At 52.3% G+C, this 21515-nt stretch overlaps 2 protein-coding genes across 3 annotated transcripts in view; one reads left to right on the top strand and one right to left on the bottom strand.

The window, feature by feature from the left end:
* The window catches only part of Ninj2 (ninjurin 2), a 114599-nt gene extending 111670 nt beyond the window's left edge, over positions 1-2929 (top strand). Inside the window, exons 4-5 of one of the 2 annotated variants that reach the window (XR_010050652.1) lie at positions 92-561; positions 1274-2929. The gene's annotated coding sequence lies outside the window, so the exon portion shown is untranslated. Of the gene's footprint in view, positions 1-91 lie in introns of both variants that reach the window. The other variant, XM_063258583.1, reaches the window with a different exon arrangement.
* The window catches only part of B4galnt3 (beta-1,4-N-acetyl-galactosaminyltransferase 3), a 97313-nt gene that overhangs the window by 1905 nt on the left and 73893 nt on the right, over positions 1-21515 (bottom strand). The window contains exons 4-19 of the mRNA XM_063258579.1: positions 17819-17914; positions 17279-17369; positions 16862-16962; positions 16524-16591; positions 15461-15539; positions 15302-15368; positions 12861-13004; positions 11878-11987; positions 10905-11005; positions 10608-10669; positions 9196-9982; positions 4214-4530; positions 3382-3535; positions 3079-3151; positions 2235-2388; positions 1588-1714 (exon numbers count right to left, since the gene is read on the bottom strand). Of these exons, the coding sequence (XP_063114649.1) occupies positions 1588-1714; positions 2235-2388; positions 3079-3151; positions 3382-3535; positions 4214-4530; positions 9196-9982; positions 10608-10669; positions 10905-11005; positions 11878-11987; positions 12861-13004; positions 15302-15368; positions 15461-15539; positions 16524-16591; positions 16862-16962; positions 17279-17369; positions 17819-17914 (2531 nt within the window). The remainder of the gene's footprint in view (positions 1-1587; positions 1715-2234; positions 2389-3078; positions 3152-3381; positions 3536-4213; positions 4531-9195; positions 9983-10607; positions 10670-10904; positions 11006-11877; positions 11988-12860; positions 13005-15301; positions 15369-15460; positions 15540-16523; positions 16592-16861; positions 16963-17278; positions 17370-17818; positions 17915-21515) is intronic.

Here is a 21515-nt window from a genome sequence, read left to right as displayed (position 1 = left end):
GCCCGCAGCCCTCGGAATCCACCCTTCCACCTGACCCCCGACCTCCTTTCCCAGGAACCTTTCCTCCTTTTCCTTTCTCTTTCTTTTACAGGGCTGAGATGGACCCGAAGGCACACGCATGCCAAGCAGGGCTCTGACGCTGAGCCCCTTCCAGCCCAGCCTGTTCCCTGGCTGCATGCACAGTCCCCGGGGAGCAGTTTCTTTCTTGCTGGACCTCAGAGAAATCCAGAGGAATAGGAATTACGCTGGAGGTCTGTGCTGAAGCACGAAGCCAGCACAAAGACTAAGGGCGACACAGCTGTGGCACTGAGCCTCCTCCAGTCACACTCCAGCTTTATGAGATCAGAGTGGTCTTCACTCCCTCCACTCCCGCCCCTCCCACTCTTAGTTCTCTGAGTGTGGCCACTGTCCTTTTCTTTCTTCCCTCCATGGGAAAACCACCAACAAGCTGCTTTTTAAGCCTCTGAGACTTTAGTGAGAGGTGTGGGACCAGCTGTTAACTACTCTCTGTGACTTGGTTTTCTCCTCGGAAAAATGGGGATGCTCGTACCTCATAACAAGGTACGACTCCTCTGCAAAGCAAGGCACCCCGTGACAGTGCTGCACTCTGCCCTGTGTCTCAGGAAGAAGGGTCTATCTTCCCGGACAGGTCCACCGCTTCCAGGACCCTCCCAACATTTACGCCCTTTCTTTCCCCCTTACTGTCCTTTGCTTCTTCCTCTCAGGATCAAAGCTCAAGGTACCACGTTCTTTTCCTTCTTCTAGTGCAAACTTTTTTTTTTTTTTTTGATACAGGGCTGATCCACCACTATACACTGGGCTGGCTGATTTTGAGAGCAAGGATTATAGGTGTGCACCACCATCCCTGGACATAGCAAATTTCCTTTTTTTTTTTTTTTTTTTGGTACCAGGGATCGAACTCATGACCTTGCACTTGCCAGGCAAGTGTTTATGCCACTGAGCTAAATCCCCAGCCGAGCAAATTTCTTAAAAAAAGAAACTTACACAAATGTGGAGAGAAGCTTCTTCACTACCACATGTTCCTCCCTCCCCACAAACCAGCATCCAGTTCAGCCTCGCTCCCTGCCAAGCCTGCAGTTTATATTGAGTTCCATGCTCCTCTCCTCTCTCAGGCAAAGCCTCTCCAACCTTAGCCTCCAGGGATTCGGTGCCCCTGGGAACTGCAGCACCCTCTAATGGTCCACACAATCTCTTGCTGGCCCCCGGCATCTTTTCTGACCTTCACCTATGTTATCCTCACCCTCTCCTCCAGGTGGTGCTGGCGGGGAGGAGAGCTGGCCAGGCTTGTCTTCACCCGCTTCCCGCCTGTGCTGAGAACGCTGCTACCTGCATTTGCACAGCTCTGCTTTTCCTCTGACGCTTACCAACCTTTAACTTTAGTGGTCGCACTAGCCCTGTGACACAGACAGCAGGAGCGTCCTCCCCTCTGCAAGCTGAGTGTGAGCCACCTGACAGCACTGGGATGTGTGACCCCAGTGCAGCTGGGCTGATCCCACCCGTCCCTTCCCAGAGCACCATGCCAAATGGAATCCTGCAGCTGCTTTGGACAGCCCCCTCCCCCGTCACCTGTCAAGCAGCTCCCAGTCTTCTCCACCCCAGCGGTCTCGGAACTCCCTGGTGTTCATGCCCCCGATCTTGTCCAGGTCTGACTTGTAGATGCCAAGTAGTCCAAAACCGTTCACCTCCCAGTAGCCTGTGAACAGCCAAGAAGCCGCAGTGAGCCAAGCGGGGCTGGGAGGAGGACTGGAGGCCGCTGACCAGCTATAGGCTCTGAGGGGAAGCAGGGGCCAAAAACTCTCTGCTGAGCAAACACCTTGCCTGTGGAGGGAAGGCCCAAAACTGAGGTTCAAGGTTCAGCAAATGCAGCAATGGCCCCAGGCTGGTCTCAGGCCCACGGTTAGATATGACAGCAGCAGCCTCTCTGAGCTACTGTCCACTTCCATCTCTACAGGCAGGGAGCCTCTGGCCGTGACCTGTATAGCACCCTAGGGCCCAGCATTCGCATATGATAGGTGCTTCCTCGGTGTCTGACAAGCCATTGAGGGAAGAGGGGCAGAAAGCATTCACTGCTGCACCGGCTGCTCTGGCGGATGGTCCACCAGGGCTGGGCGGCAAGAGGTTCTGACATTCACCAATGTGGCTGCCTGCAGCTCTGAGGTTAGGAACCACGGGGAAGAGGCGTTCGCACCTCCCAGATGCAGGGCAGGACTCACCCTCAGGCCACCACGGGGTGGCCCCGCAGTGCAGCCTCATCACCATGGGGGCAAAGGCCATCTTGCCCTCCACGCAGTGCTTCCGGATGGTATCGATGACTCCAGCAGGGAAGTAGATGTGGAGGTCACAGAGGAAGATGATGCTGTGTGGGTCCTGAGGGCAAAACAGCGGGGTCACCAGACCCTCAGAACTCGTAGGGGAGCCCTCAGGCCCTGCCTTATTACAATGACTGGCAAACCTGCCCAAACCCACGTGCCGGGCAGCTATCCATAGTTACAGCGGCGTTCTCACCGTCAGACAGTGAACCCCGCTCCTCTCCCCGCTGTTTATGGGCTCCGAGGACCCTGACAGATGAAAATGCCCTGCTGTCATCTGCGTAGTCCCACTCTGCCACTGATTGCACAGGAAGCAGAGAAGATGCTCCTTGCTATGGTTTGGGCAAGTGTTCCATGAAGGGCCATGTGTTAAAGGCTGGGTTCCCGGCCTGTGGAGCCACTGGCAGGTGGTGGAACCTTTGGCAGGTAAGGGCTATGGAAGAAGTGGCTCACTGGAGGCATGGGACTTTGGGCTCTTTCTGTCTCTCTTTTTCGCTTCCCTGTTACCAAAAGATGAGCAGCTTCCTCACCCAAAGGCAATGGGGCCAAATCTTTGTGGGCTGAAATCGTGAATCCAAATAAACCTTCCTTCCTGTTAAGATGATTTTCTCGGTCTTTTGTTACAGTAAGAGAAAGCTGACTAACACACTCCCAGGTCCTATTTCCTTTCCCCCTGAAGGGCTGACTACCTACACGAAGTTCTCTCTACCTCTTCACCCATTTCCTGACCTCTTTCCAGGCCACTTACCTTTACCAGGTCAATGCCAGCCTGAAGTCCAGCCGAACGCTCAAAGTTACCACTGAGTTTCACGTACTGGTAGCTACAGAAGGACAGAAAGGAGGAGCTGAGTGTTAGCAGTCAGCTGCTGGGGTAAAGATGATAAATGCATCTGTGGTGAGATTATGGACACGGGAGCCCTGGGAAAGAACTGAAAACTAGAAACTAGGAAAGCCAGGGAAACTAGGGGCAGCGCACACCTAGGATTTCAGGAAGGAGGTGCCCAGGCTGTTCCCTGGCCATAGAGCAGGGAGGTGGGAAGGGTGTCCTCACCTCCGTAGCTGGGACCTCTTCAGGGCCATCTCAACGTCCATGTCCTCACTGCTGTAGTCAGTGATGATGATGTTGAAGTGTGGGTCGCCAGTGACTTGAAACAGGTTCTCCATGTCTCTGATGAACTGCTGCACCCAGCGCGCCTGGTTCTTCACTACCCCAGTGCACCAGGCAGAAAGAAACAGAGGTAAGAAAAGATGAACATCTCCGCTCTCAGCTCCCACAGGAGTCGGAGTCCCCACCAGGCCCCTGCTGTGAAGATAATACAGCTTTCAGGAAGCCACGAGCAATGCACCAGAGACCTGAAGGAGAGCAGCGGCGCGCTGTGAAAGGGTCTCTGTCGTCTCCCCGCACGATCCCAGGCAGGCGCAAGAGAGGGCCTTGGGCCGGAGTCACAGCAATCCTGCCAGGCTCAGACAGTCTATCTTACCTTCTCTCTCTATTTCCTGCCCTACCCCACTGCTACACCCCTGCCTCTTTTGTCTTTCCTTCTCATCCTCAAAACCACTTAGGGCTTGGCACATGGTTCAGTAGAAGAGCCCTTGCCAAGCTTCTGCAAGGCCCTGGCCTCCATGCCCAGCACCAAAAAAATAAAACCATTCTATCTAGTACTCTTAGTGTTGTATTTCCTCCACAACAACCCCAAGTGATGACCACACCCAACCATGAAACCTAGTCTGAAAGAAAGAGCTCCAGCCATCGAGTCAATATCTAGTCTCAGCTCCATTTGCTTGCCGTCACCTTAAGTGCACTTCTCTCTGCTGAGCTTCATTTCCTCTGGGGAGAGCAAATCAGGGAAGAGTGCCATGGTAACCACCCCGCAGAGGCTCACCAGGCACCACGAAGTGGACCACAGCTCTGTGATTCCAGGAGAACCCCTGGGGCCAACACAGCTTGGGTTCGGGATCCCGCATGTCCAGGACATTCCTCCGCTGCCGGCTGCGGGGCTTCCAGACCAGGCCCTGCAGGTTCCTGGCCTCTTCTGCACCAGCTGGGTCGATGCCCTGCCAGCCTCGTGTGGACACATACTCAGACAGCCGTACCACGCGCTGTCCTTGCTCCAGCAGCTCGAGCTCCAAGAGGTAGCGGCCCCCACGCAGCTGGTCCTGACGCTTCTCCACGTTCACAATGCGCTGCAGCTGGTACCTCCTGTGGCACAAAGGGTGGAGCCTTGAGTGGTTCCTCCCCACAGTGCAAGGGCAGCCCAGTGTGCTGGAAGCCTGCAGGCCCTTTATTTTGGTTTGTGTTTGGACATCCTGCAAAGCCTCATGTGGTCATGGAGGTGGCTGAATCTAGTGTTTGTGGTTGGTTTGTTGTCTAGCACTGGGATTGGCGATGTGAGCACAGCACCAGCTGAGGGGCAGGGAGCTGGCATACGATATAAAGAAGGGAAGGAAGCAGTGCTTCTCCCTTTTGCCCTTTTCATCTGCTTGCAGTTGCCTTGAATAGTGCCCCTTAGCCACGCCATCCTGTCTTGGAACCAGCTGAGTATGGACTGAAACCAACACAAGCTGTGAGCTAAATAAATCTTTCCTCCCTTAATTTTAGGTGTTGGGTATTTTGTTGTTGGGTCCCAGCAGCAACAACAAAAAAGTAACCCAAGACACCCATTGTCAGGAGACTTGATTTTTGTCCTAGCTTTGCCATTGGCTAGAGGTAGGGATCCAGGCAAGAGATACCTGACATCTCTAGGTCTCACATCTTCCATCTTCAAAAAAGCACTACTTAGCTGAGATCATCTCCAAGAGCTTTGGCAGCTCTGCGATCATCGGTAGACAGGCTGAATAAGGTCACAGTGCAGAAGTCATCAGAGAAAATGACCTCAATAATAAATGAGCTCTGTTCAAATGAAAGGTCTGTAAGATGCATTGGGTTATTACATAAATATTAAATGGTTAGCTCAATGTCATTAGTCACTAGATAACTGATATCAAAATCACAAACAGCATGGTAGTGGCATAAGAAACAGATAGACTGGTGGAACGGAATAGAGAACACAGAAATAAACCCAGCACCTTTGGCAAGAACCCACATTGGACAGAGGGTGCTGGAAAAAGTGGATATGTATGCACTAAAGAATAAAATTAGGTCTCTGTTTCTCACCATAAAAACACATAAAAGACACCTCAAAGTGAGTCAGACATAAATGTAAGGCATGAAACTATGACACTTCTAGAAGAAAACAAAGGGGGAAATGCCTCAGGCCATTGCATGAGGCAAAGATTCTTTGCATATTACTTCAAAAGCACAGATGACCAAAGCAAAAGTTGACAAACAGAACTACATCAAACTAAAAAGCTTCTATACAGTATAGGGAATATTCAACAGCATGAAGAAACAACCTTCAAACAAAAAAAAAAGAAAGAAGAAGAAAAAAAGAAACAACCTCCAGAACTGGAGAAAATATCTGCAAACTGCTCACCGAACAAGGAATCAACAACCAGCGTACCCGAGTATAACAGGCCTCACAACTCAACGGCGAAACACAAGTCATCTGATTTATAGCTGCATGAATGACCTGAGTAGACATTTCCTTTTTGTTATTTGTTTTTGTTTGTGTATTTGCTTTTGTGGTACAGAAGATCAAGTTCAGGAATGCTTTGCCTCTGAGCTATGTCCCCAGCATCCCCCCTTTTTTTTATATTTTGAGGCAAGGTCTTCTAAGTCAATAAATTGCCCAGGCTGGACTCAAACTAGTGATACTCCTATCTCAGCCTCCCAGAGTGCTCTGGTTTACAAGCATGTGCTACCATGCCCATGTCTAAATAAACAACTTCTGAGAGGCTTTAGGTGGCACATACCCATATTCCCTGCAGCTGGAAGGTGAGGCAGAAGGATTACAAATTCAAGGCCAGTCTGGGCTACAAAATGAAACAAAACACATTTTAAAGAAACAGGATATGCAAATATAAAGGAGTCTATAAAGAAAAAATTCAGCCAGTCTTGGTGGTGCACGATTATAAACCCAGCACTCCAAGAGGCTGAGGCTGGAGATGTCACATTTGAGCCTATCCTGGGCAACTTAGCAACTTGGTGAGCCCTGGTCTCAAAATCAAACATATTAAACAAAAGGGCTGGGTATATATCTCAGTGCAAAGCCTTTTAAATTCAATCCCCAGGACTGCAAAACACACAAACAAAATGAAATGAAAGACTCAACATCACCAATTATCAAGGAAATAGAAATCACGACCACAGTGTCAAAGAGAAACAAGAACAGAAATATGCCAGGGAGAACGTGGAGGAAGGGTATCTATCACAGATACCGTCGGTGAGAAAGCAGGACAGCCACAGAGGTGGTAAGCACTCCTGTAACTCTAGGACTCTTGAGAGGCTGAGGCAGGAGGCCTGCCCAGTTGGAGCTCAACCTGGACAACTCAGTGACCTAGTAGACTTTACTTCTTATTTTATTTATATCTCTTTATTTATAGGAGGGTGCCAGGAATCAAGACTCACGATCTTGCACTTGCCAGGCAGAGGCTTTGTGCAGAGCTAAATCCCTGGCCCATGAGACTTTATTTCAAAGTAAAAAAATACAAATAGGAGGCTGGGGCAGTAGCTCAGTATGAAGTCCCTGGGTTCGATCCCTAGTACCAAATAAAAAAATAAAATCCCCTCCACCAAAAAAAAAAAAAAAAAAAAAAAAAAAAAAACTGAAACCAAACCCCCACACAACAAATACTAGAACTGTCATAGGGGCCAGCAAACCCCACCAGTGGGCACACACCCATAGGACTGAAGTCACCGTGTCAGAGATACCTGCGCTTACATGTTGGCAGTAGCACTGTGACAGCAGCCAAGACAATCAAAACCAGAATCACAACAGCGATGGTGTTCACTGACCGATGAATGGGTAAAAACAATGTGCTAGGTATGCGTGCACACACACACAGGAATGTCATTCAGCAATCAAGAAAGAACAACACTGTTCTGTCGTTTTCAGCAATGTGGATGGAACTGGACGACATCGCAGGAAGGGAGATCAGTTAGACAAAGGAAAACAAACATCGCGTGTCCTCGCTTACAGGCGGAAGCTAAAAAGTTGATCTCACAGACGTAGAGGGTAGAACAGTGGTTACCGGAGCCTGGGAAAGGTGGAGGGAAGGCGGGGACGGAGACAGGATGGTTAACAGATACAGGGGTGCAGCCGGACAGGAGAAATAACTTTCAATGTTCTACAGCGTGGTAGTGTAAAACCATGGTGGGAAAACACTGATTATTTCAAAGTAGCTAGTAGAGAACATTTCCAGGGTCCCAACACAAAGAAACAACAAATATCTGAGGTGACAGATAAGCCAATTCCCCTGCTCTGATCATGACACAGTGTATATATGTATTAAAATGTCTTTCACGACCCATAAATATGCACAGTTACCAAGTATGTATTCAAAGGAAAACCGTGACACCTGCTGTGGTACCACATGCTTGGGAGGTTGAGGAAGGAGGACCAAAAGTTGGTAGCCAGCTGGGCAACTCAGTAAGACCCTGCTTCAAATAAATCGAAAAGAACTGGGAATGTAGCTCAGTGTTCCCTATGTTCAATCCCCAACACCAGGGAAAATTGTTAAAATACAAAATTAAGTGAAAATATGAGCCAGATATGGTATCACACACCTGTAACCCTAGCTACTTGGGAGGCTGAGGCAGGAGGATGGAAAGTATGAGCCCAGCCTGAGCAACTTAGCGAGAACTTTTCTCAAAATAAAAAAAGTAAGAAGGCTCGGGTTATAGCTCAGTGGTACAGCACCCCTGAGTTTGATCTCTGGTACTGAAATCATCACTGCACGACTGGTGGAATATTGAAATAATTTATAATTACTGAAGGACCAATGTGAAGCCAGTAGCAGTTTTATTAATTATTCACATCAGCTGACTGGGTTAAGGTTACTGCAGAAGTAAACACAGTTTATTTATAGTATTTTGTGTGTGTGTGTTTGGTTTTACACTTTACACTGTGTATCTGTGCCAAAAGTGCGTAAGACTTGCTTTGTCAGAATTACCAACAAATCAGACTTATGGACGACCATAAATCAGGAATTTACAATAATCCACTTACATGGAACATCTAGAATAGATAAATTAGTAGAGACAGAAGGTAGATTCCTGCTCATCAGAGAAGGAGTAGAGAGGAATGAGAAGTAACCACTCATGGGCATGGAGTTTCTTTCAAATTCCTTTTTTCTGAGATGGGCTCTTGCTGTGTATCCTAGACTGACTCAGACCTTCTGGGCTCAGATAATCCTCAATCCCCCACCTCACTAGAGGGACTCAAGAGTGTGCCGGCATTCCTTACGAGGTGATGGAAATGGTCTGGAATTAGACAGTGGTAGAGCTGCACATTCTCGTGAACCACACAACTGCACACTCTACTGTGATGGATTTAATGGTCCACAAATTTTACCTCAAAAGAAGGCTGATTGGCTGAATGAATGAATGAATGACCAAAACAACCCCAAAGAACTCTAGTCATATCTCCTGCCCTTGTCCTTCTAACCTACAGCTGGAGTCTTAATTTGTAGTTTTAGCTCCCCCTTTACCTGTTGGCCCCTGAGAAGGCCATTTAAAAGAAACACATCTACCAGCCTTCCCAGGCCTCAGCATGTGTCCTGGACCAGGTTCCTGGGGTTGCAGAGATTTGCCTGACTGTGCCCAACACCGCAGGGGGCAGGACTGCCAGGGGGTTATGCTGCCTGGCTGGGGGTCAATTTCCTCTCTTCCTGGAGCAGAAGAATCTGCCCCCAGCCACTGGGCCCCCACTCTCCCGGCTGGCCCTGCCATGCCCAGCCCTGACCCTGAGAGAGCCCTTTACCTTACCCCCAGCTCCTCTGGTTGAGCTTCTTCAAGAAGACCCTCGTGACCTCAAGGGCCTCCTGCTCAGGCAGCAGCAGGTTGCCCGACGTGTTACAGTTCAGGTCAATCCAGTCGGTCCTTAGGGCTTGGAAGTCCAGATTCTGGGCACTGAAGGTCTGGTCCCAGTTGACTACTGGGTCAAACAGAGGTACATACTCGAACACGTCACTCATGTCATCTTCCTCCTCTTCTTCCCCTTCTTCCTCTCCTTCCACTGGTCCATCCTGATCTGCAGCTGCCACCTCCTCCTCTTCCCCCGGCCACCCCCCATCGTGGTCCTGTGCCTCCAACCCATCACCCCTCCTCTGCTGTGCGATGTAGGTGTCTACTTGCTTCAGCCACTGAGACTGCTCCAGAGTCTTCCCGGGACTGCTCCTCGTGGGCCTGGGCCTCTTAATCAGAGGTAGATTCTGTGCCAGGTGCCCAGGGGCCTGCTTGTCTGAACGTGGGGAGTCTTGGCCGGGTGCAGGGCTGGGTGTTTGCTTTCTTTTTTCCCGTGGCTGGAGGGTGTCGCTGCTCCTCACTGGGAAGGAAGCTGTGGAATTTGGCCTGGGAAAGCGTAGCCACAGGTCCCCTGGAGGCAGGGCCAGGAGCTTCCTCAGGCTCCGGAGGCGGTAGTCAGTGACATTCTGCCTGGGAGTAGAGGTAGGCACTTGTTTTCTTTGTGTCTTGGTGTAGCGGTCAAGGGAGACAGGAGCTTCCTCTGCCACGTCTTCATACTGAGGTTCTTCTAGAAGGTTGTCCTCAAAACCTGTTGTTAATAATAACCATTCCTTGCATCAGGAGTTTTCAACCTTTTCCTAAGACATACAAGACAGCTGGTGACCACCCGTGTGAGACAGTGAGGCACCAGATGGGGACTAAATGCAGGCATTGCCATTTGTGTGATCCTGAGCAATTTCGTCAACCTCATTTAACCCCAGTTTCTTTATTTACATAAAAGCTATAAAACCTGTCTCTCAGAGGGCTGCTAGGAAGGCTGAATGATCAAATACACAAAGTGCCCAGCAGATGCCCGGATCCTTTCAGAAATCCAACAAATTGTCCCAGCCATGCTTCAGAACCAAGAAGAAAGACCACGGGAAGACAGAGCTTCTCCATGGCAGAACATCTTAAATGGCGTGCCAGGGACAGGGAGCCCCTCCAGCAGCCCACCTCCTGGAGGGCTGACCCCTGTTAACAATGAGTGCCATGGCCTACGTGGACCTTGGTAAGGAAGGTAAAGGTGAGCGGTTGCTTTCCACTCCCCTGGGTGCAGGAAGAGCCATGCAGGTGGCTGCTGAGCCCCTTGGAGGCAAGGCTTTGTGGGCTGAACTTTCCTGGAAATAGACTATGGTCACCCTCCCAGCCTGGAAGGCTCAGTGGTCGCTCTGTACCTGGATGCTCTGGTCCCTGCTTCTCTGGCTGGTCAATCTTGATGTACTCCTGGAAGCTGAACCTGCAGAGACAGGGACATGTGGAAGGGAAACTGGTGCCTTGAGACTCGGTCTTAGGCACAAGAAGGCTCCAAAAAAGTGTGTGTGTATGTGCATGCATGCATGGGTATGCCTGGATGTATGTGCCTGTGAGACACACCCAGGAAGAACGCGGGCTCTTTGGGCTGGAGGGCACATGTGACCACATACGAGAAGCCAGGCAGCTCCATGACCTTTAGCCCATTTAGGGCCACTTACCGGTCCTGGTAGTAGGCATTTTCCTGGTAGAAGCACTTGTTATGGGTCTCCATGTGGCTCAGGCGGGTGTAGTCATTGGGATAAACAAAGGACAGATGAATCTGGAGGTGGAGAAAGCAGAAGCAGGAGTAGGAGGTAAGAAGATCCTGGAAGGAGCCAGCTGGCTGCAGTTGACTCTTCCCGGCGAGCCTCGCCAGGGCTTCTCAGGGCCTGCCCACATGGGCAGTGAAGGGCTGCGTGGAGTACTAGATAAACTACTAGGCTATGCAGCCCAGGATTCCCTTCTACTCAGAAGCAATCCTGAGTCAAGATCTCTAGTCTGCATCACTCATCATGTGTCCCTGCTCACACCTTGCAGCAGCAGCTGAGACCATTCCCTTCCCCTCAGCCATCTGAGCCTCTCCTGCCCCCCCCCACAGCCGGCGCACCCCTCTTCTCACTGACTGCTAGCCTTAAACACAGCTTGAGGTCACTGTCAACACAAACGCTGCAATTATGACCCCTCACGCTCCGGCTTCTGATAACCCTACCACCGTCCTATATCCAGCTCCCCTAATCATTTCTAGATCTGGACAGATAACGTACATCCTGCCTCTGTAGGCTGTAAGTCCTCTAAAGCCAACCACCCCCTGGTTCGCTGTTTGCATGCCACTGCCTGGTAGGACTGAGCAAGCAGGACAGGGCAGTGTGACTGTGACCCTCAGTGCAGTCACTGGTCTGCCTGACATCACTGGAGCAGAGCTGAAGGTGGGGGTCCTAAGGCAGAGCACCCATTCCCAGGCTCTATAGACAGCCCACCCGTTCACCCAGATCAGGCCTTGAGGAATGCTCGTCCTCCCAGTGCAGGGAACCTCCCCGGTGAGGCCATCCACCAGGCTGAGACATGGGAGAGCAGTGAGCAGCTCAGGCCTTCCCAGCCCAGCCCCAAGCAGCCACCCCCTCCAGTCCTATGGCACCCGGGCCCCAAACTTACAAAACGGAGACCCTGGTAGCGCTGCAGAGGAAGCCCATCTACCAGGTAGCTGGGTTTGTAGGGACAATCAGGCAGGACATGGCGGAGATGGGACTTGGGGATCAGAGGCACTGGGGAGAATGAGGGAAGAGGATTGAAGACGGGAGGTGAGTGCCTCGGTGGGCCTGCCTGGAGCCACGCAGGCTCCATGCTCAGGGTGAAGGCTGCAGTCCTCGGCCCTGAGAAGCCATTCTTTGGTATTCTCTCCTGGCGGCTCCAGCCAAACTCATGGGCTGAGGCTACAAACCAAGGCTGGCACCACTCCTGGAGGTTGGCATTCAAGGTACACCGTGGTGGCAGAGGAGTCAGGACACAAGCATAGCACGACTCTGGAGTCACTGTATACGGCTGGCCCCTAAGGTCTAGGGACTTCCTTCCACAAGACCACAAGCCTAGTACAGGGCTGTGACTAAGTCTCCCACAAATTCTCTGCAGCTTTCGGTTGTCCCTTCTTCCTTCCTTCCTTTATAAAGGAGAAAGCAGAACACTGCCATGTAAACATGTAACACGGAAACATGCCTGGGCCGGAAGTGTAGCTCAGCACACGATTAGCGTGCTCACAGCCTCAGGTTCTATCCCCAGCACCAAAAAGAAGAGAGAAAGACAACACATTTCTCACTGAATCAAGAGAGTAGGAATCTACTAAAAGACTCATGTTTGTAGTAGAAAGATGCGTGGGGACTTCTGAATTGTAATTCTACTTCTTGTCCTAGAGGATGGATATGCAAATTCACCCTGTAATGGTTTACTGAACTGTAAAACAGGACATTAATGTTTGTGTACTCTCCTCTACACTTGTTACATTTTACACCACAAGGGAAAAGAGTCTGTGACTCGTGATGCCCTGACAGAATGAACAAGTCTCCCAGTCTCCCCACCAGCAGCTCGAGAGCGGCAGCACCCTGTTCCCTGGACAGAACGGCAGCGTGCGGCAGAGGCCTCACCTCGGTAGAGGGTGTCCCGGGGATCGGGCCGCAGCATGTCGGCTGGAGGCTGCTCGTCCACGGGAACAGAGCTGGAGGCGCCTGTGTGGCTGGCTGCTGTCTGTGGGATGTGGCCCACTTCATCCATCCGTAAGATAGTCTCGTCTAGGGCCAGGAGACAGAGCAGACAGAACTGTGAGTCCTGGAAGAATTCAGCTTGCAGCCTCCGAGGGACAAGGGGAAATGACCTCTGTGTTCCGGCTCAGGCCCTCTTCCCCCAGGCCTGCCCCAACTAACTGTGGCTTCTGCTCTCCACCTCCCTTTGATGCTCTGCCACCATCTTTACCGCTGGCCCAATTTTGCACAAGTTGGAAAAAGTTATCTCTTCCTCAAATTACTGCACTGCAGATAAAAATGTTTCATTGTGTTTAATTTACATAACCAACACTTACACTCTCCTTTCCTGTCTCCCTTCCTTTCTTCCTGCTGGGGACAGAACAAATGCCCTACCACTGCGCTATACCCCAGCCTCCCAGTACCGCTCTAAGTCTTTTACAAGTATTGACCCATTTCAAAATTATCCTATGAGTTATGTAGAGGCTGACTATCCCCTATTCACAACACCTGGGACCAGAAGTGTTTCGGTTTGGTTCACAAACAAAAGTGTTTGGCAAAATTTTGTTTGTAAATTCTACATTGAGAGACATACACCATCACAGACATCTTTTCCAAAATTGTTGAACAAATTAAGTTTGTGAGCTGAAGAACCACTATATCTGTGGAGGCTTTAACCAGCTGGAAATTCCCAATCTAAACATCTATCAGGTGTTCAAAGAGTTTTGGGTTTCAGAACATTTCTGATTAGAATTTCCAAGTTAGGAATGCCCAATCATTTCTGTGCTACAGACTTTGACAGGGAGAATCTAAGTCGTCTGCCTACGATCACAGAAACAATAAGTGGGAAAGCCAACTTCGAACCCAGCCAACCAACTTCTCAATTACTGCGTGCAAATCAATGACTTCCATGAACGCGGGATCACACTCTGGTATTTTTATCCTCAAGCCCACGCACATCAACCTTTTCTGACCAAGCCACCTGGAGGCGGGCTGCCTGTCTCCCTCTGCCTCAAATTATTTGTCTGAAGCCCCAGGTAGGGTGACAGAGCTCTGCCTCCCACTCCCAGGGCTGGCTGCTGTGTCTGCACCCCTGGTTCTCCCCGAACTCTGTTATACTCTCTTTGTCTTGGTTCACAATGAACATGTGACTCCCACCACCCTGCCTTTCCTCCTGCCTCACCCTGAGGGTTACAGCCTAGCCCTCTCCCCTGACTTCATGGCCTCTTGTCACTACCAAGTTTCTGTCATTAGCCTGGAAGACACACATGGAGTGTCTCCAGCTGTCCCTTGAGGGTCTGCCTGCTTTTCCAGTACCTGCCATGGAAGCTGCCTACAGACACCTTCATTTAGTTTTTTTGGTGGTGCTAGGAATTGAACCCAATGCACTGCAATGCTGAGCAAATGCTACACCACTAAACTGCTTCCAGCTCCACAAATTACAGTGCAGCCAGTGGATGAGTCTTGCTGAGGAGGTGACAAGCAGTGAAAAGCACAAACGAAGGGCTCATTTCCTGCACATTTAAAGTAGGTGAACTATGAGTTTGAAGTACAGTTACAAACAGGGGCTGGATTCACTGATGACTGTTTTCAGCCTTGAAGACTGAACCGAAGGCCTAGCACTGAGTTACATCCTCAGTCCTTCTTTTATTCTATATTTTGACTCAGGTGTAATGGCACACACCTGTAATCGCAGCACTCAGGAGGCTGAGGCAGGAGGATCGCTGTGAGTTTGAGGCCAGGCTAGGTTACATAGTGAGTTCAAGGCCAGCTTGGACTACATAATGAAGCCTTGTCTCAAAACACAAAACAACCTTTCAGCTATTTTATATTTTGAGACAGGGTTTCACTAAGTCACTACGTTGTCCAGCCTGGATTTGAACCTGTGACCCTCATGTCTCAGCCTGTCAGAATGCTGGGATTACAGATGTGTGCCACCACACCTAGCTTGTTTAGTTTTTGTGGCACTGGGCCCTGAACTCAAGGAGTACTGAGCTGCATCTCCAGCTTTTTATTATTAGTATTAGTATTAGTATTATTTTAAACTTTGAGACAGGGCCTCTAAATTGCCAGGGCAATCCTCCTGTCTCAGCACCACCACACTCAGCCTCCTCTAGGTTTTCGGTCCCCAGTGAGACTAAGTTCCTGGATCCCCTCGCAGTTGTATTTGAAATGTCCTGCGTGGGCGGAGAAGGGCATTTTTCGAGGTGAAGGCCCAGAGATGGTGGAGCATGTTCCCAGAGGGGTTACAGACACGGCAGAGTGAAGGCCCCAGCCCCCCGCCCCCACTCGCCCACTCACTCCCCGAGAGGGCGGAGCCCCACTGTGGGCACCCTGCCTCCACTCACTCGTGAAGAGGGACAAGGAAGAGGAGTCGATGATGGCGAATGTGGCTCCCGGGTCGTTCCGTCGCCACTGCAAGAGGAGAGAAGGGGAGGCAGGAGGTGCAGCTCCACGCGAGGGTGGGGCTTGGGGCCCGACAAGAGGGCAGGGCGCGGGGTGCTCACCGCGACCTCCACGTGGTCGGTGCCCTCGTCGTTCTGCTTGTGCAGCACCTCGAAGTAGTACCTGCGGGAGGCTGACAGGCTGCCAGGAGGGCGGGGAGGACACTGTCACCTCGGTGGGGCCTCCTGGCCCCCACCGCCTGCTCTGGGCACCCCAGGAACAAGCCATTCGGCCCTCGGGGCACAGTCCCCACCCTGCCACTGACTCACATGTCGCCATGACTCCCTTTTCTGTCTGTGGGCAGGGACAGGACCTGCCTCCCAGGGGAAGGGAACTCCGCGAAGTGACCACAGTCACCCTCCTGAGTAGGTGCTATTTCCCACAGTGTCCAAGTACTTTACGTACAGTAACTCACTGCCTGGCTATAAATGGGGACGCTGAGGTACAGGCGTTCCGATAATTTACCCGATAAGTCACCACGGGTGGCCCAGGCAGTCCTGTCCCAGAGCCCACATCCTGTGGATGTGCCGTAGCCAGCGCTCTGTGGAATTCCGGCCTTAACCACGCCAGCGACCACATTGCCATCTGTGCATCTGTGGCCACCAGGTGGCGCGACGGGGTCAGAGCCAGTCCCCTTCCCAGCATGTCAAGGGAACCCCAGCTACTCCAGGTGGATGGAGAAGGACTTGAGGTCCTTTCCCTTGGGAACTCCAGGTGGATGGAGAAGGACTTGAGGTCCTTTCCCTTGGGAACTTCTAGCAACAGCCCAGGAGGGCAGCACTGTCCAGGCTGTTACAGGTGTGGCTGTTTCTGGGATGAGGATGGGAAGGGCAAGGACCAGGAGAGAGGAGACCTGTTTTCTGGTCTTATCACTGGACAGATGTATGAACTTTAAATTATATCCCTCCCGGGCCTCAGTTTCCTCATCTGTAAAATGAGGAAGGATAGGCCAGATTTTTGCAAGCCACAGACTCCATGTATGCAAAAAGAGTGGGGGCTGGGCAGCCTGCACCCAAGAGGCAGGAAGGCTGTGCTGTGGGAGGATCCCGTGGGCGTCGGAGCAGAAGTGGCTTCTGCACTAAGGGGCTCAGGAGAATGCCTGCCTGTCACGGCCTCCTCACTCACCTCACTGGCTTGGAGATTTGACTCCGAAACTTTCCGAACTCTCCAGGGGCGGTCCACTCCTTCCCACTCTAGAGGTACACAGAGGACACAAAGAAAGACAAAGGTGGTAAGTGGTGAGGAAGGAGCAGGAAGGATACAAGTGAGAAGGACTCAGAGGATGCCCTTGCCCAGAGACGGTGTCTCCCAGGCCTGCCCTCTCCTCACCCTGCGGCACACCAGGCCATCCCCCTGCAGCCCTGGCAGGGCGCTTCCCACTGTTTCTACACCACAGCAACGGCTTGTGCCTCCCCGGCGACCAGCCCCCAGACACTGGGAGAGTCCAGGCTGCGCTGACCTACCTGGCCCACGCTGGCCAGCAGCTGCAGACCCTCAACCTGGTCATCATGGCTCAGCCAGAATTCTGCGTTGTCATCTGCAGCAATAGCAAACTGGATTTTCCCTGGGGCGCAGGAAAGAAAGTGCAGGTGAGGCAGGGAGAGCAGTGTGCAGGGCTGAAGGCCGGGCTGTGATTTAGGATTGAGTGCTCTTCACAGGCTTCATGCTCTTGGACGCTCTCTGCACATTGGGGGTTTCTGGGTCCCCGGGGGCAATGTGCGATGGGGAGTGAAGCATCAGCCTGGGGGAACTGGATGACACTGTGCATGCCTCAGTTTCCCTTCACCCTCTGATGATAGATCAACAGGGTCCAGTTAACCCAGTGCAGGGTTACTTCCCAGTTACTGTAACGGTTATGTGAGACTTTGGGGTTGCCTCACCATCGGTGAAGGGGTGCAGATAGCCAAAGATGCGGAGGCCATAGTTGGTCCATTTGGGGGACACAGCCAGCTTCCTCAGGGTTGTGCGGATCTATTGCAAGAAAAGGGAAAAATTGTTACCAAGAAGCAGGAATAGGAAATTGGCCTATTCAGGGCAGATGCGAAGACCAGGAAAGGAGTTTCACAGGAGGAATTCGGGCCATGGCTGGGTGAAGGGAGCACAGGTTAGATTCCAGCTCCCACTGTCACCTTATCCAGGTGACCTCGTACAGTGCACAGCTACAGGTGGTGGCCCTGGGTAAACTCTCCTGAGTACCACAGAGCCACAGTTAAAATGACGCGGTGGATGGAAGAGAAACTGAAAGACCGCTCGCTGGGAAGGAAACAAGGGAGATATTCTGGATGGAAGACAAAGAGATGAAAAATGTGGACCTGAAGAGAGGTAGGAAAAGATGAGGGAGGTGGGCAGAGGGAGACGAGAGACAGGAGCTGGCAGAGGAGCTGGGTGGGGAAGTGGGCACAGGGTACCACGGGACTCACATGTGGGTACAGGGGGAAGTGCAGGTTCCTCCTCAGCTGCTGGATGGAGCCACCACACCAGTCTTCAAACACATGCATGTTGGCGTGGCCCCGGAACTGCGGGCCAGAAGAGAGGGAGGTGGTGAGCGTGCACCCCACACCCACCCTGGGGCCCCACAGCCCAGGATCTCAGCACACAGGGCCCCAGCGCTGCGCTCTGGCAGACCACAATCCACTCCGGTCTATTCTGCTTGTGAATCCCAGCGCCAATATTCAGTCCTGCCACAGATTGGATCTGACATGTGGTGAAGGCTTGGCCCCCAGCCTTGGCACTAGGGAGAAGAGTGCAATTTAGGAGGTGGGGTCTAGTGGGAGGAAGTGCGGTCACCAGAGTGTGCCCTGGAAGGGACCCTGGGGCCTCAGCCCCTTCCTCTCTCTGCTTCCCAGATGCCATGAGGTGCACAGCCTCCTCCACCATGATGCACGGTGTCACCAGAGACCCAAGCAACAGGGACAAGGGACCACAGACTGAAACTTTTCCTCCTTATCAGTTCATTAGCTCAGCTATTTTTGTCACAGGGATGGAAATCTAATTCCTATGGCCCGGGCCTGAGATGGAGTCTGTCTCTCTGGCCATGTAGTTTTCCCTGTGTGGGCACACACGTGCACCTCCTTGCTGGTTCCTCCCATGCAGGAGGTGGCTGGCTTGTATTCCCCGAGAAAGAGAGACAGCCACAACAGAATCACAGAGATGGCAGTGGGACTGGGTGGGAGGAGATGGATTTCAGTGGGGAGGGGAGGGGCCGCTGCCTCTCCTGCCTGCCCCTGAGCCTAAGGGGGCAGCGTTCCACAGCTGTCTACTGCTGAAACCTTATCCACCCAGTGGTCTCCCGTCTGCCTGGGGGAGCAGCTGGGCAAGCTGCAGGAGGCATGTGGGAACCGTCCTGTCACCCCAGTGCATGATGGGAAGGCACTGCTACTCCCAAGCGCTCAGAGTCCTCACAGGTAGAGGCAGAAGCATCCTCCCTTCAGGCTGTGGCAGTGGTCAGAGACAGGACTAGGCTTGGGGGTCCCTTTGTCCTTTCTGAAGACAGGGCTGCAGCAGGACCAGCCCTCTGAGTGAGTGGGAGGGCTGGAATTTGAGAGAAAAGGGAACCGGGGATGTTGTCCCAATTGACCAGTTTTAGATGACCGCATCTCCTGTCTCTGCTCTCTCCCCCGAGCAGCACTTCCGAGCTCTGGGGCATGGGGCCTCATGACACTATCCAGACGGGCCTTCCCATCCCTCCTACTGTGGCCCATCAGGTACCCAAGTCTGAGCTCCCTTAGGAAGACTGGGCAGAGGTGGCAGAGAGCCCTGGATGACAGCGGATTAAAGGAAGCAGTGAAGCCCTCTTTTAAGTGCTAGGGGAGGGAGGGCTGGGGGTGGTGGGGAATGCAGAGGTCCAAGGTGGGCTGGCGGGGTGGACACAGCCCTACAGCTAGCCCCAGAAGAGATGCAGGACGGCTCGTCACTCCCTGGCCCTTCAGTAGCTTGGCATGTCCTGGGACTAGCCTGGTCCCAGTGGTAGGAATGTGGGATGTTGGGAATAGGGGTAGAGAGTGGGGGAGGATGGGGATGGGGACTGGTGGGAGGTGGGAGGTTATTTAAGGCTCCAGGGAAGAAAAGAATGGGGACATTGTGCTACCCGTGTGGAAATTCCTTAGGCCCAGTCTACAAGACTCAGTTGTCTTTTCCAAACAGCCTGCCCTCTGCCCCCTCTCTAGAGACTTTCAGGGGAGTGTGCTGTGATGCCTAGAAATGCGGGGGGAGGCCGTGTCAGAGGCCAGCTACCAGTAAAGGGTACAGGCCAGGGGCCACAGGGGTTTGGGCAGGAAGGGAAGATGCTGCCCCAACTCTCAAGACGTTTCCTGCTTAAGGAAGAGCCTGGGGTGCCACAGGAGCTGGACAGGGAGGAGTGGGCATACTGTTCCAGGGCAGAGGCCTTCCTGCCATGCTGCCCCTCCCCTGGGCTGTAGGTAAGGTGTCTCAGAGACCTGTGACAGTCTTTCCCCCAACTCCCGGGCCTTGTTGGTGACCCCACCAGAACTTGTATTGCTACAAGTTTTGGTGACTACATCTGGCAGGGACCCCAGGAAACAACACTGCCTAGTGCCTGTTCTCTTCCTGGTCCATCAGGGCGAAGGCCTTGGGAAGGGGCCTCTAAACACCAGCGCACATGTGCAGCCAGCAATCCTGTTTCAGACCCTCCAGTTCAAAGCAGAGGAAGCCAGGCATGGCAGTGCACACCTGTAATCCCGGCTCTTTGGGAGGCTAAGACAGGAAAAGGGCAAGTTCCAAGCCAGCTGGGCAACTCAGTGGTACCCTATCTCCAAAGAGAAGCTGAGGCCGGGGACTGTGGCTCACTGCAGGCATTTCCCCAGTGTGGGAACAGAAGAGAAAGTGCGGGAGAGATGTATGTCAGAAGAGGCTCGCTTTTAGAGGTAGACACTGCAGCTTAGAAAGGCAAACTGACCTCTTGGAAGCAAGGAGGGTAAATGGGACTACAATCAGGAGGGCAAGCCCAGTAGGTGTGTAGGGGACAGTCCTCACCCTGGCTATCGCCTGCCCTCTAGCTCCACCTCTGCCCAGCTGAGGTCCTCCCGAGTGGGTCTCACCTTCTAATGCTGAGCCTTGATCAAGTCACTCTGCTGCCTCAACCCTCAAAGGGCCTCAGAATAAAATCTCTCCCTTTCACGACTGGCCTACCTTTCTGGCCTTGCCTGTGACCTCTCTGTGTCGTGGCCGGCCGTACTCCACCCAACACCAAACTCCCTGCCTTCACCAACAATGTCCTACTCTTTGACTTCGCCATGCTTTGACAAGTACGTGGTCCTGGTGGACATGTCCTGGTGGGAGATGTCCTTTCCTTTCTCCTCCATGTAGCAAACTCCTATTCCTCCCTGAAAGCTCTTCTCAAATATTCCCCTTGTAGGCCAGGAAGAGTCGACAGCATCTCCTGCTGTGTTTATTTCTTTGACTCTCAATTATTTGAGTGAACAAATGTTTGCAGAAACTGATCCCCGAGTAATGTGTCCCTGGATTTATTCTGAAAGCACGGAGTGCTCTGCATCACTTAAAGCTTTTTCGAAAGAGGGATGTGCTCAGAAGTAGGGCATGTTGGGGTTCCGGGTTCAACCCCCAACACTACAAAAGAAAGAAAATGAAAGAGCAGCAGTCCTGTAAGGACACAGCCACGGGAAGGTCAGAAGCCCACGGCGAGTGTGAGCACGCCTGACCTTGCTGTGCCAGGCTGCTGCCCGTCACCTTGAGAGCCGTCAACCAGTACATCTGGCAGCAGCTTGGCTCAGGGAAGCCTCACCCGCAGGCAGGGTGGACCGCAGCCCTCCAGGAGATAGCCCTGGGCCAGACTCCTGCTCCAAGCCTGCAGAAACTCTATCTAACTCTATCTACCTTGCTTTCTGCTGGTGACACGGGGGGGTGGATCTCCAGCCTGTACGTGCAAGGCAAGCCCTCTGCCCCTGAGCCTCACCCAGCCCTGGCCAACTCTCCTTGGGGAAGACTCCCTGATGGAATGGAAGGAACTGGGTGCCATAAAGACGAGGGTAGCTCTGGAGCCTGAGGAAGGCCACAAGTTCATGCAGCGAGATCCTAATGCGTGGAATATCCCTACTCAAACAGAATGAACTGATGTGCCACAGGTTTCTTACTAAGGTG

Source organism: Cavia porcellus, unplaced genomic scaffold (assembly GCF_034190915.1).
Source record: "Cavia porcellus strain 051 isolate PalLab524CR breed Dunkin Hartley unplaced genomic scaffold, mCavPor4.1 scaffold_11, whole genome shotgun sequence".
In the NCBI taxonomy this organism is placed as follows: Eukaryota; Metazoa; Chordata; class Mammalia; order Rodentia; family Caviidae; genus Cavia; species Cavia porcellus.
The sequence above is the reverse complement of the archived record's forward strand: the minus strand, read 5'-3'. Positions and strand labels throughout refer to the sequence as shown.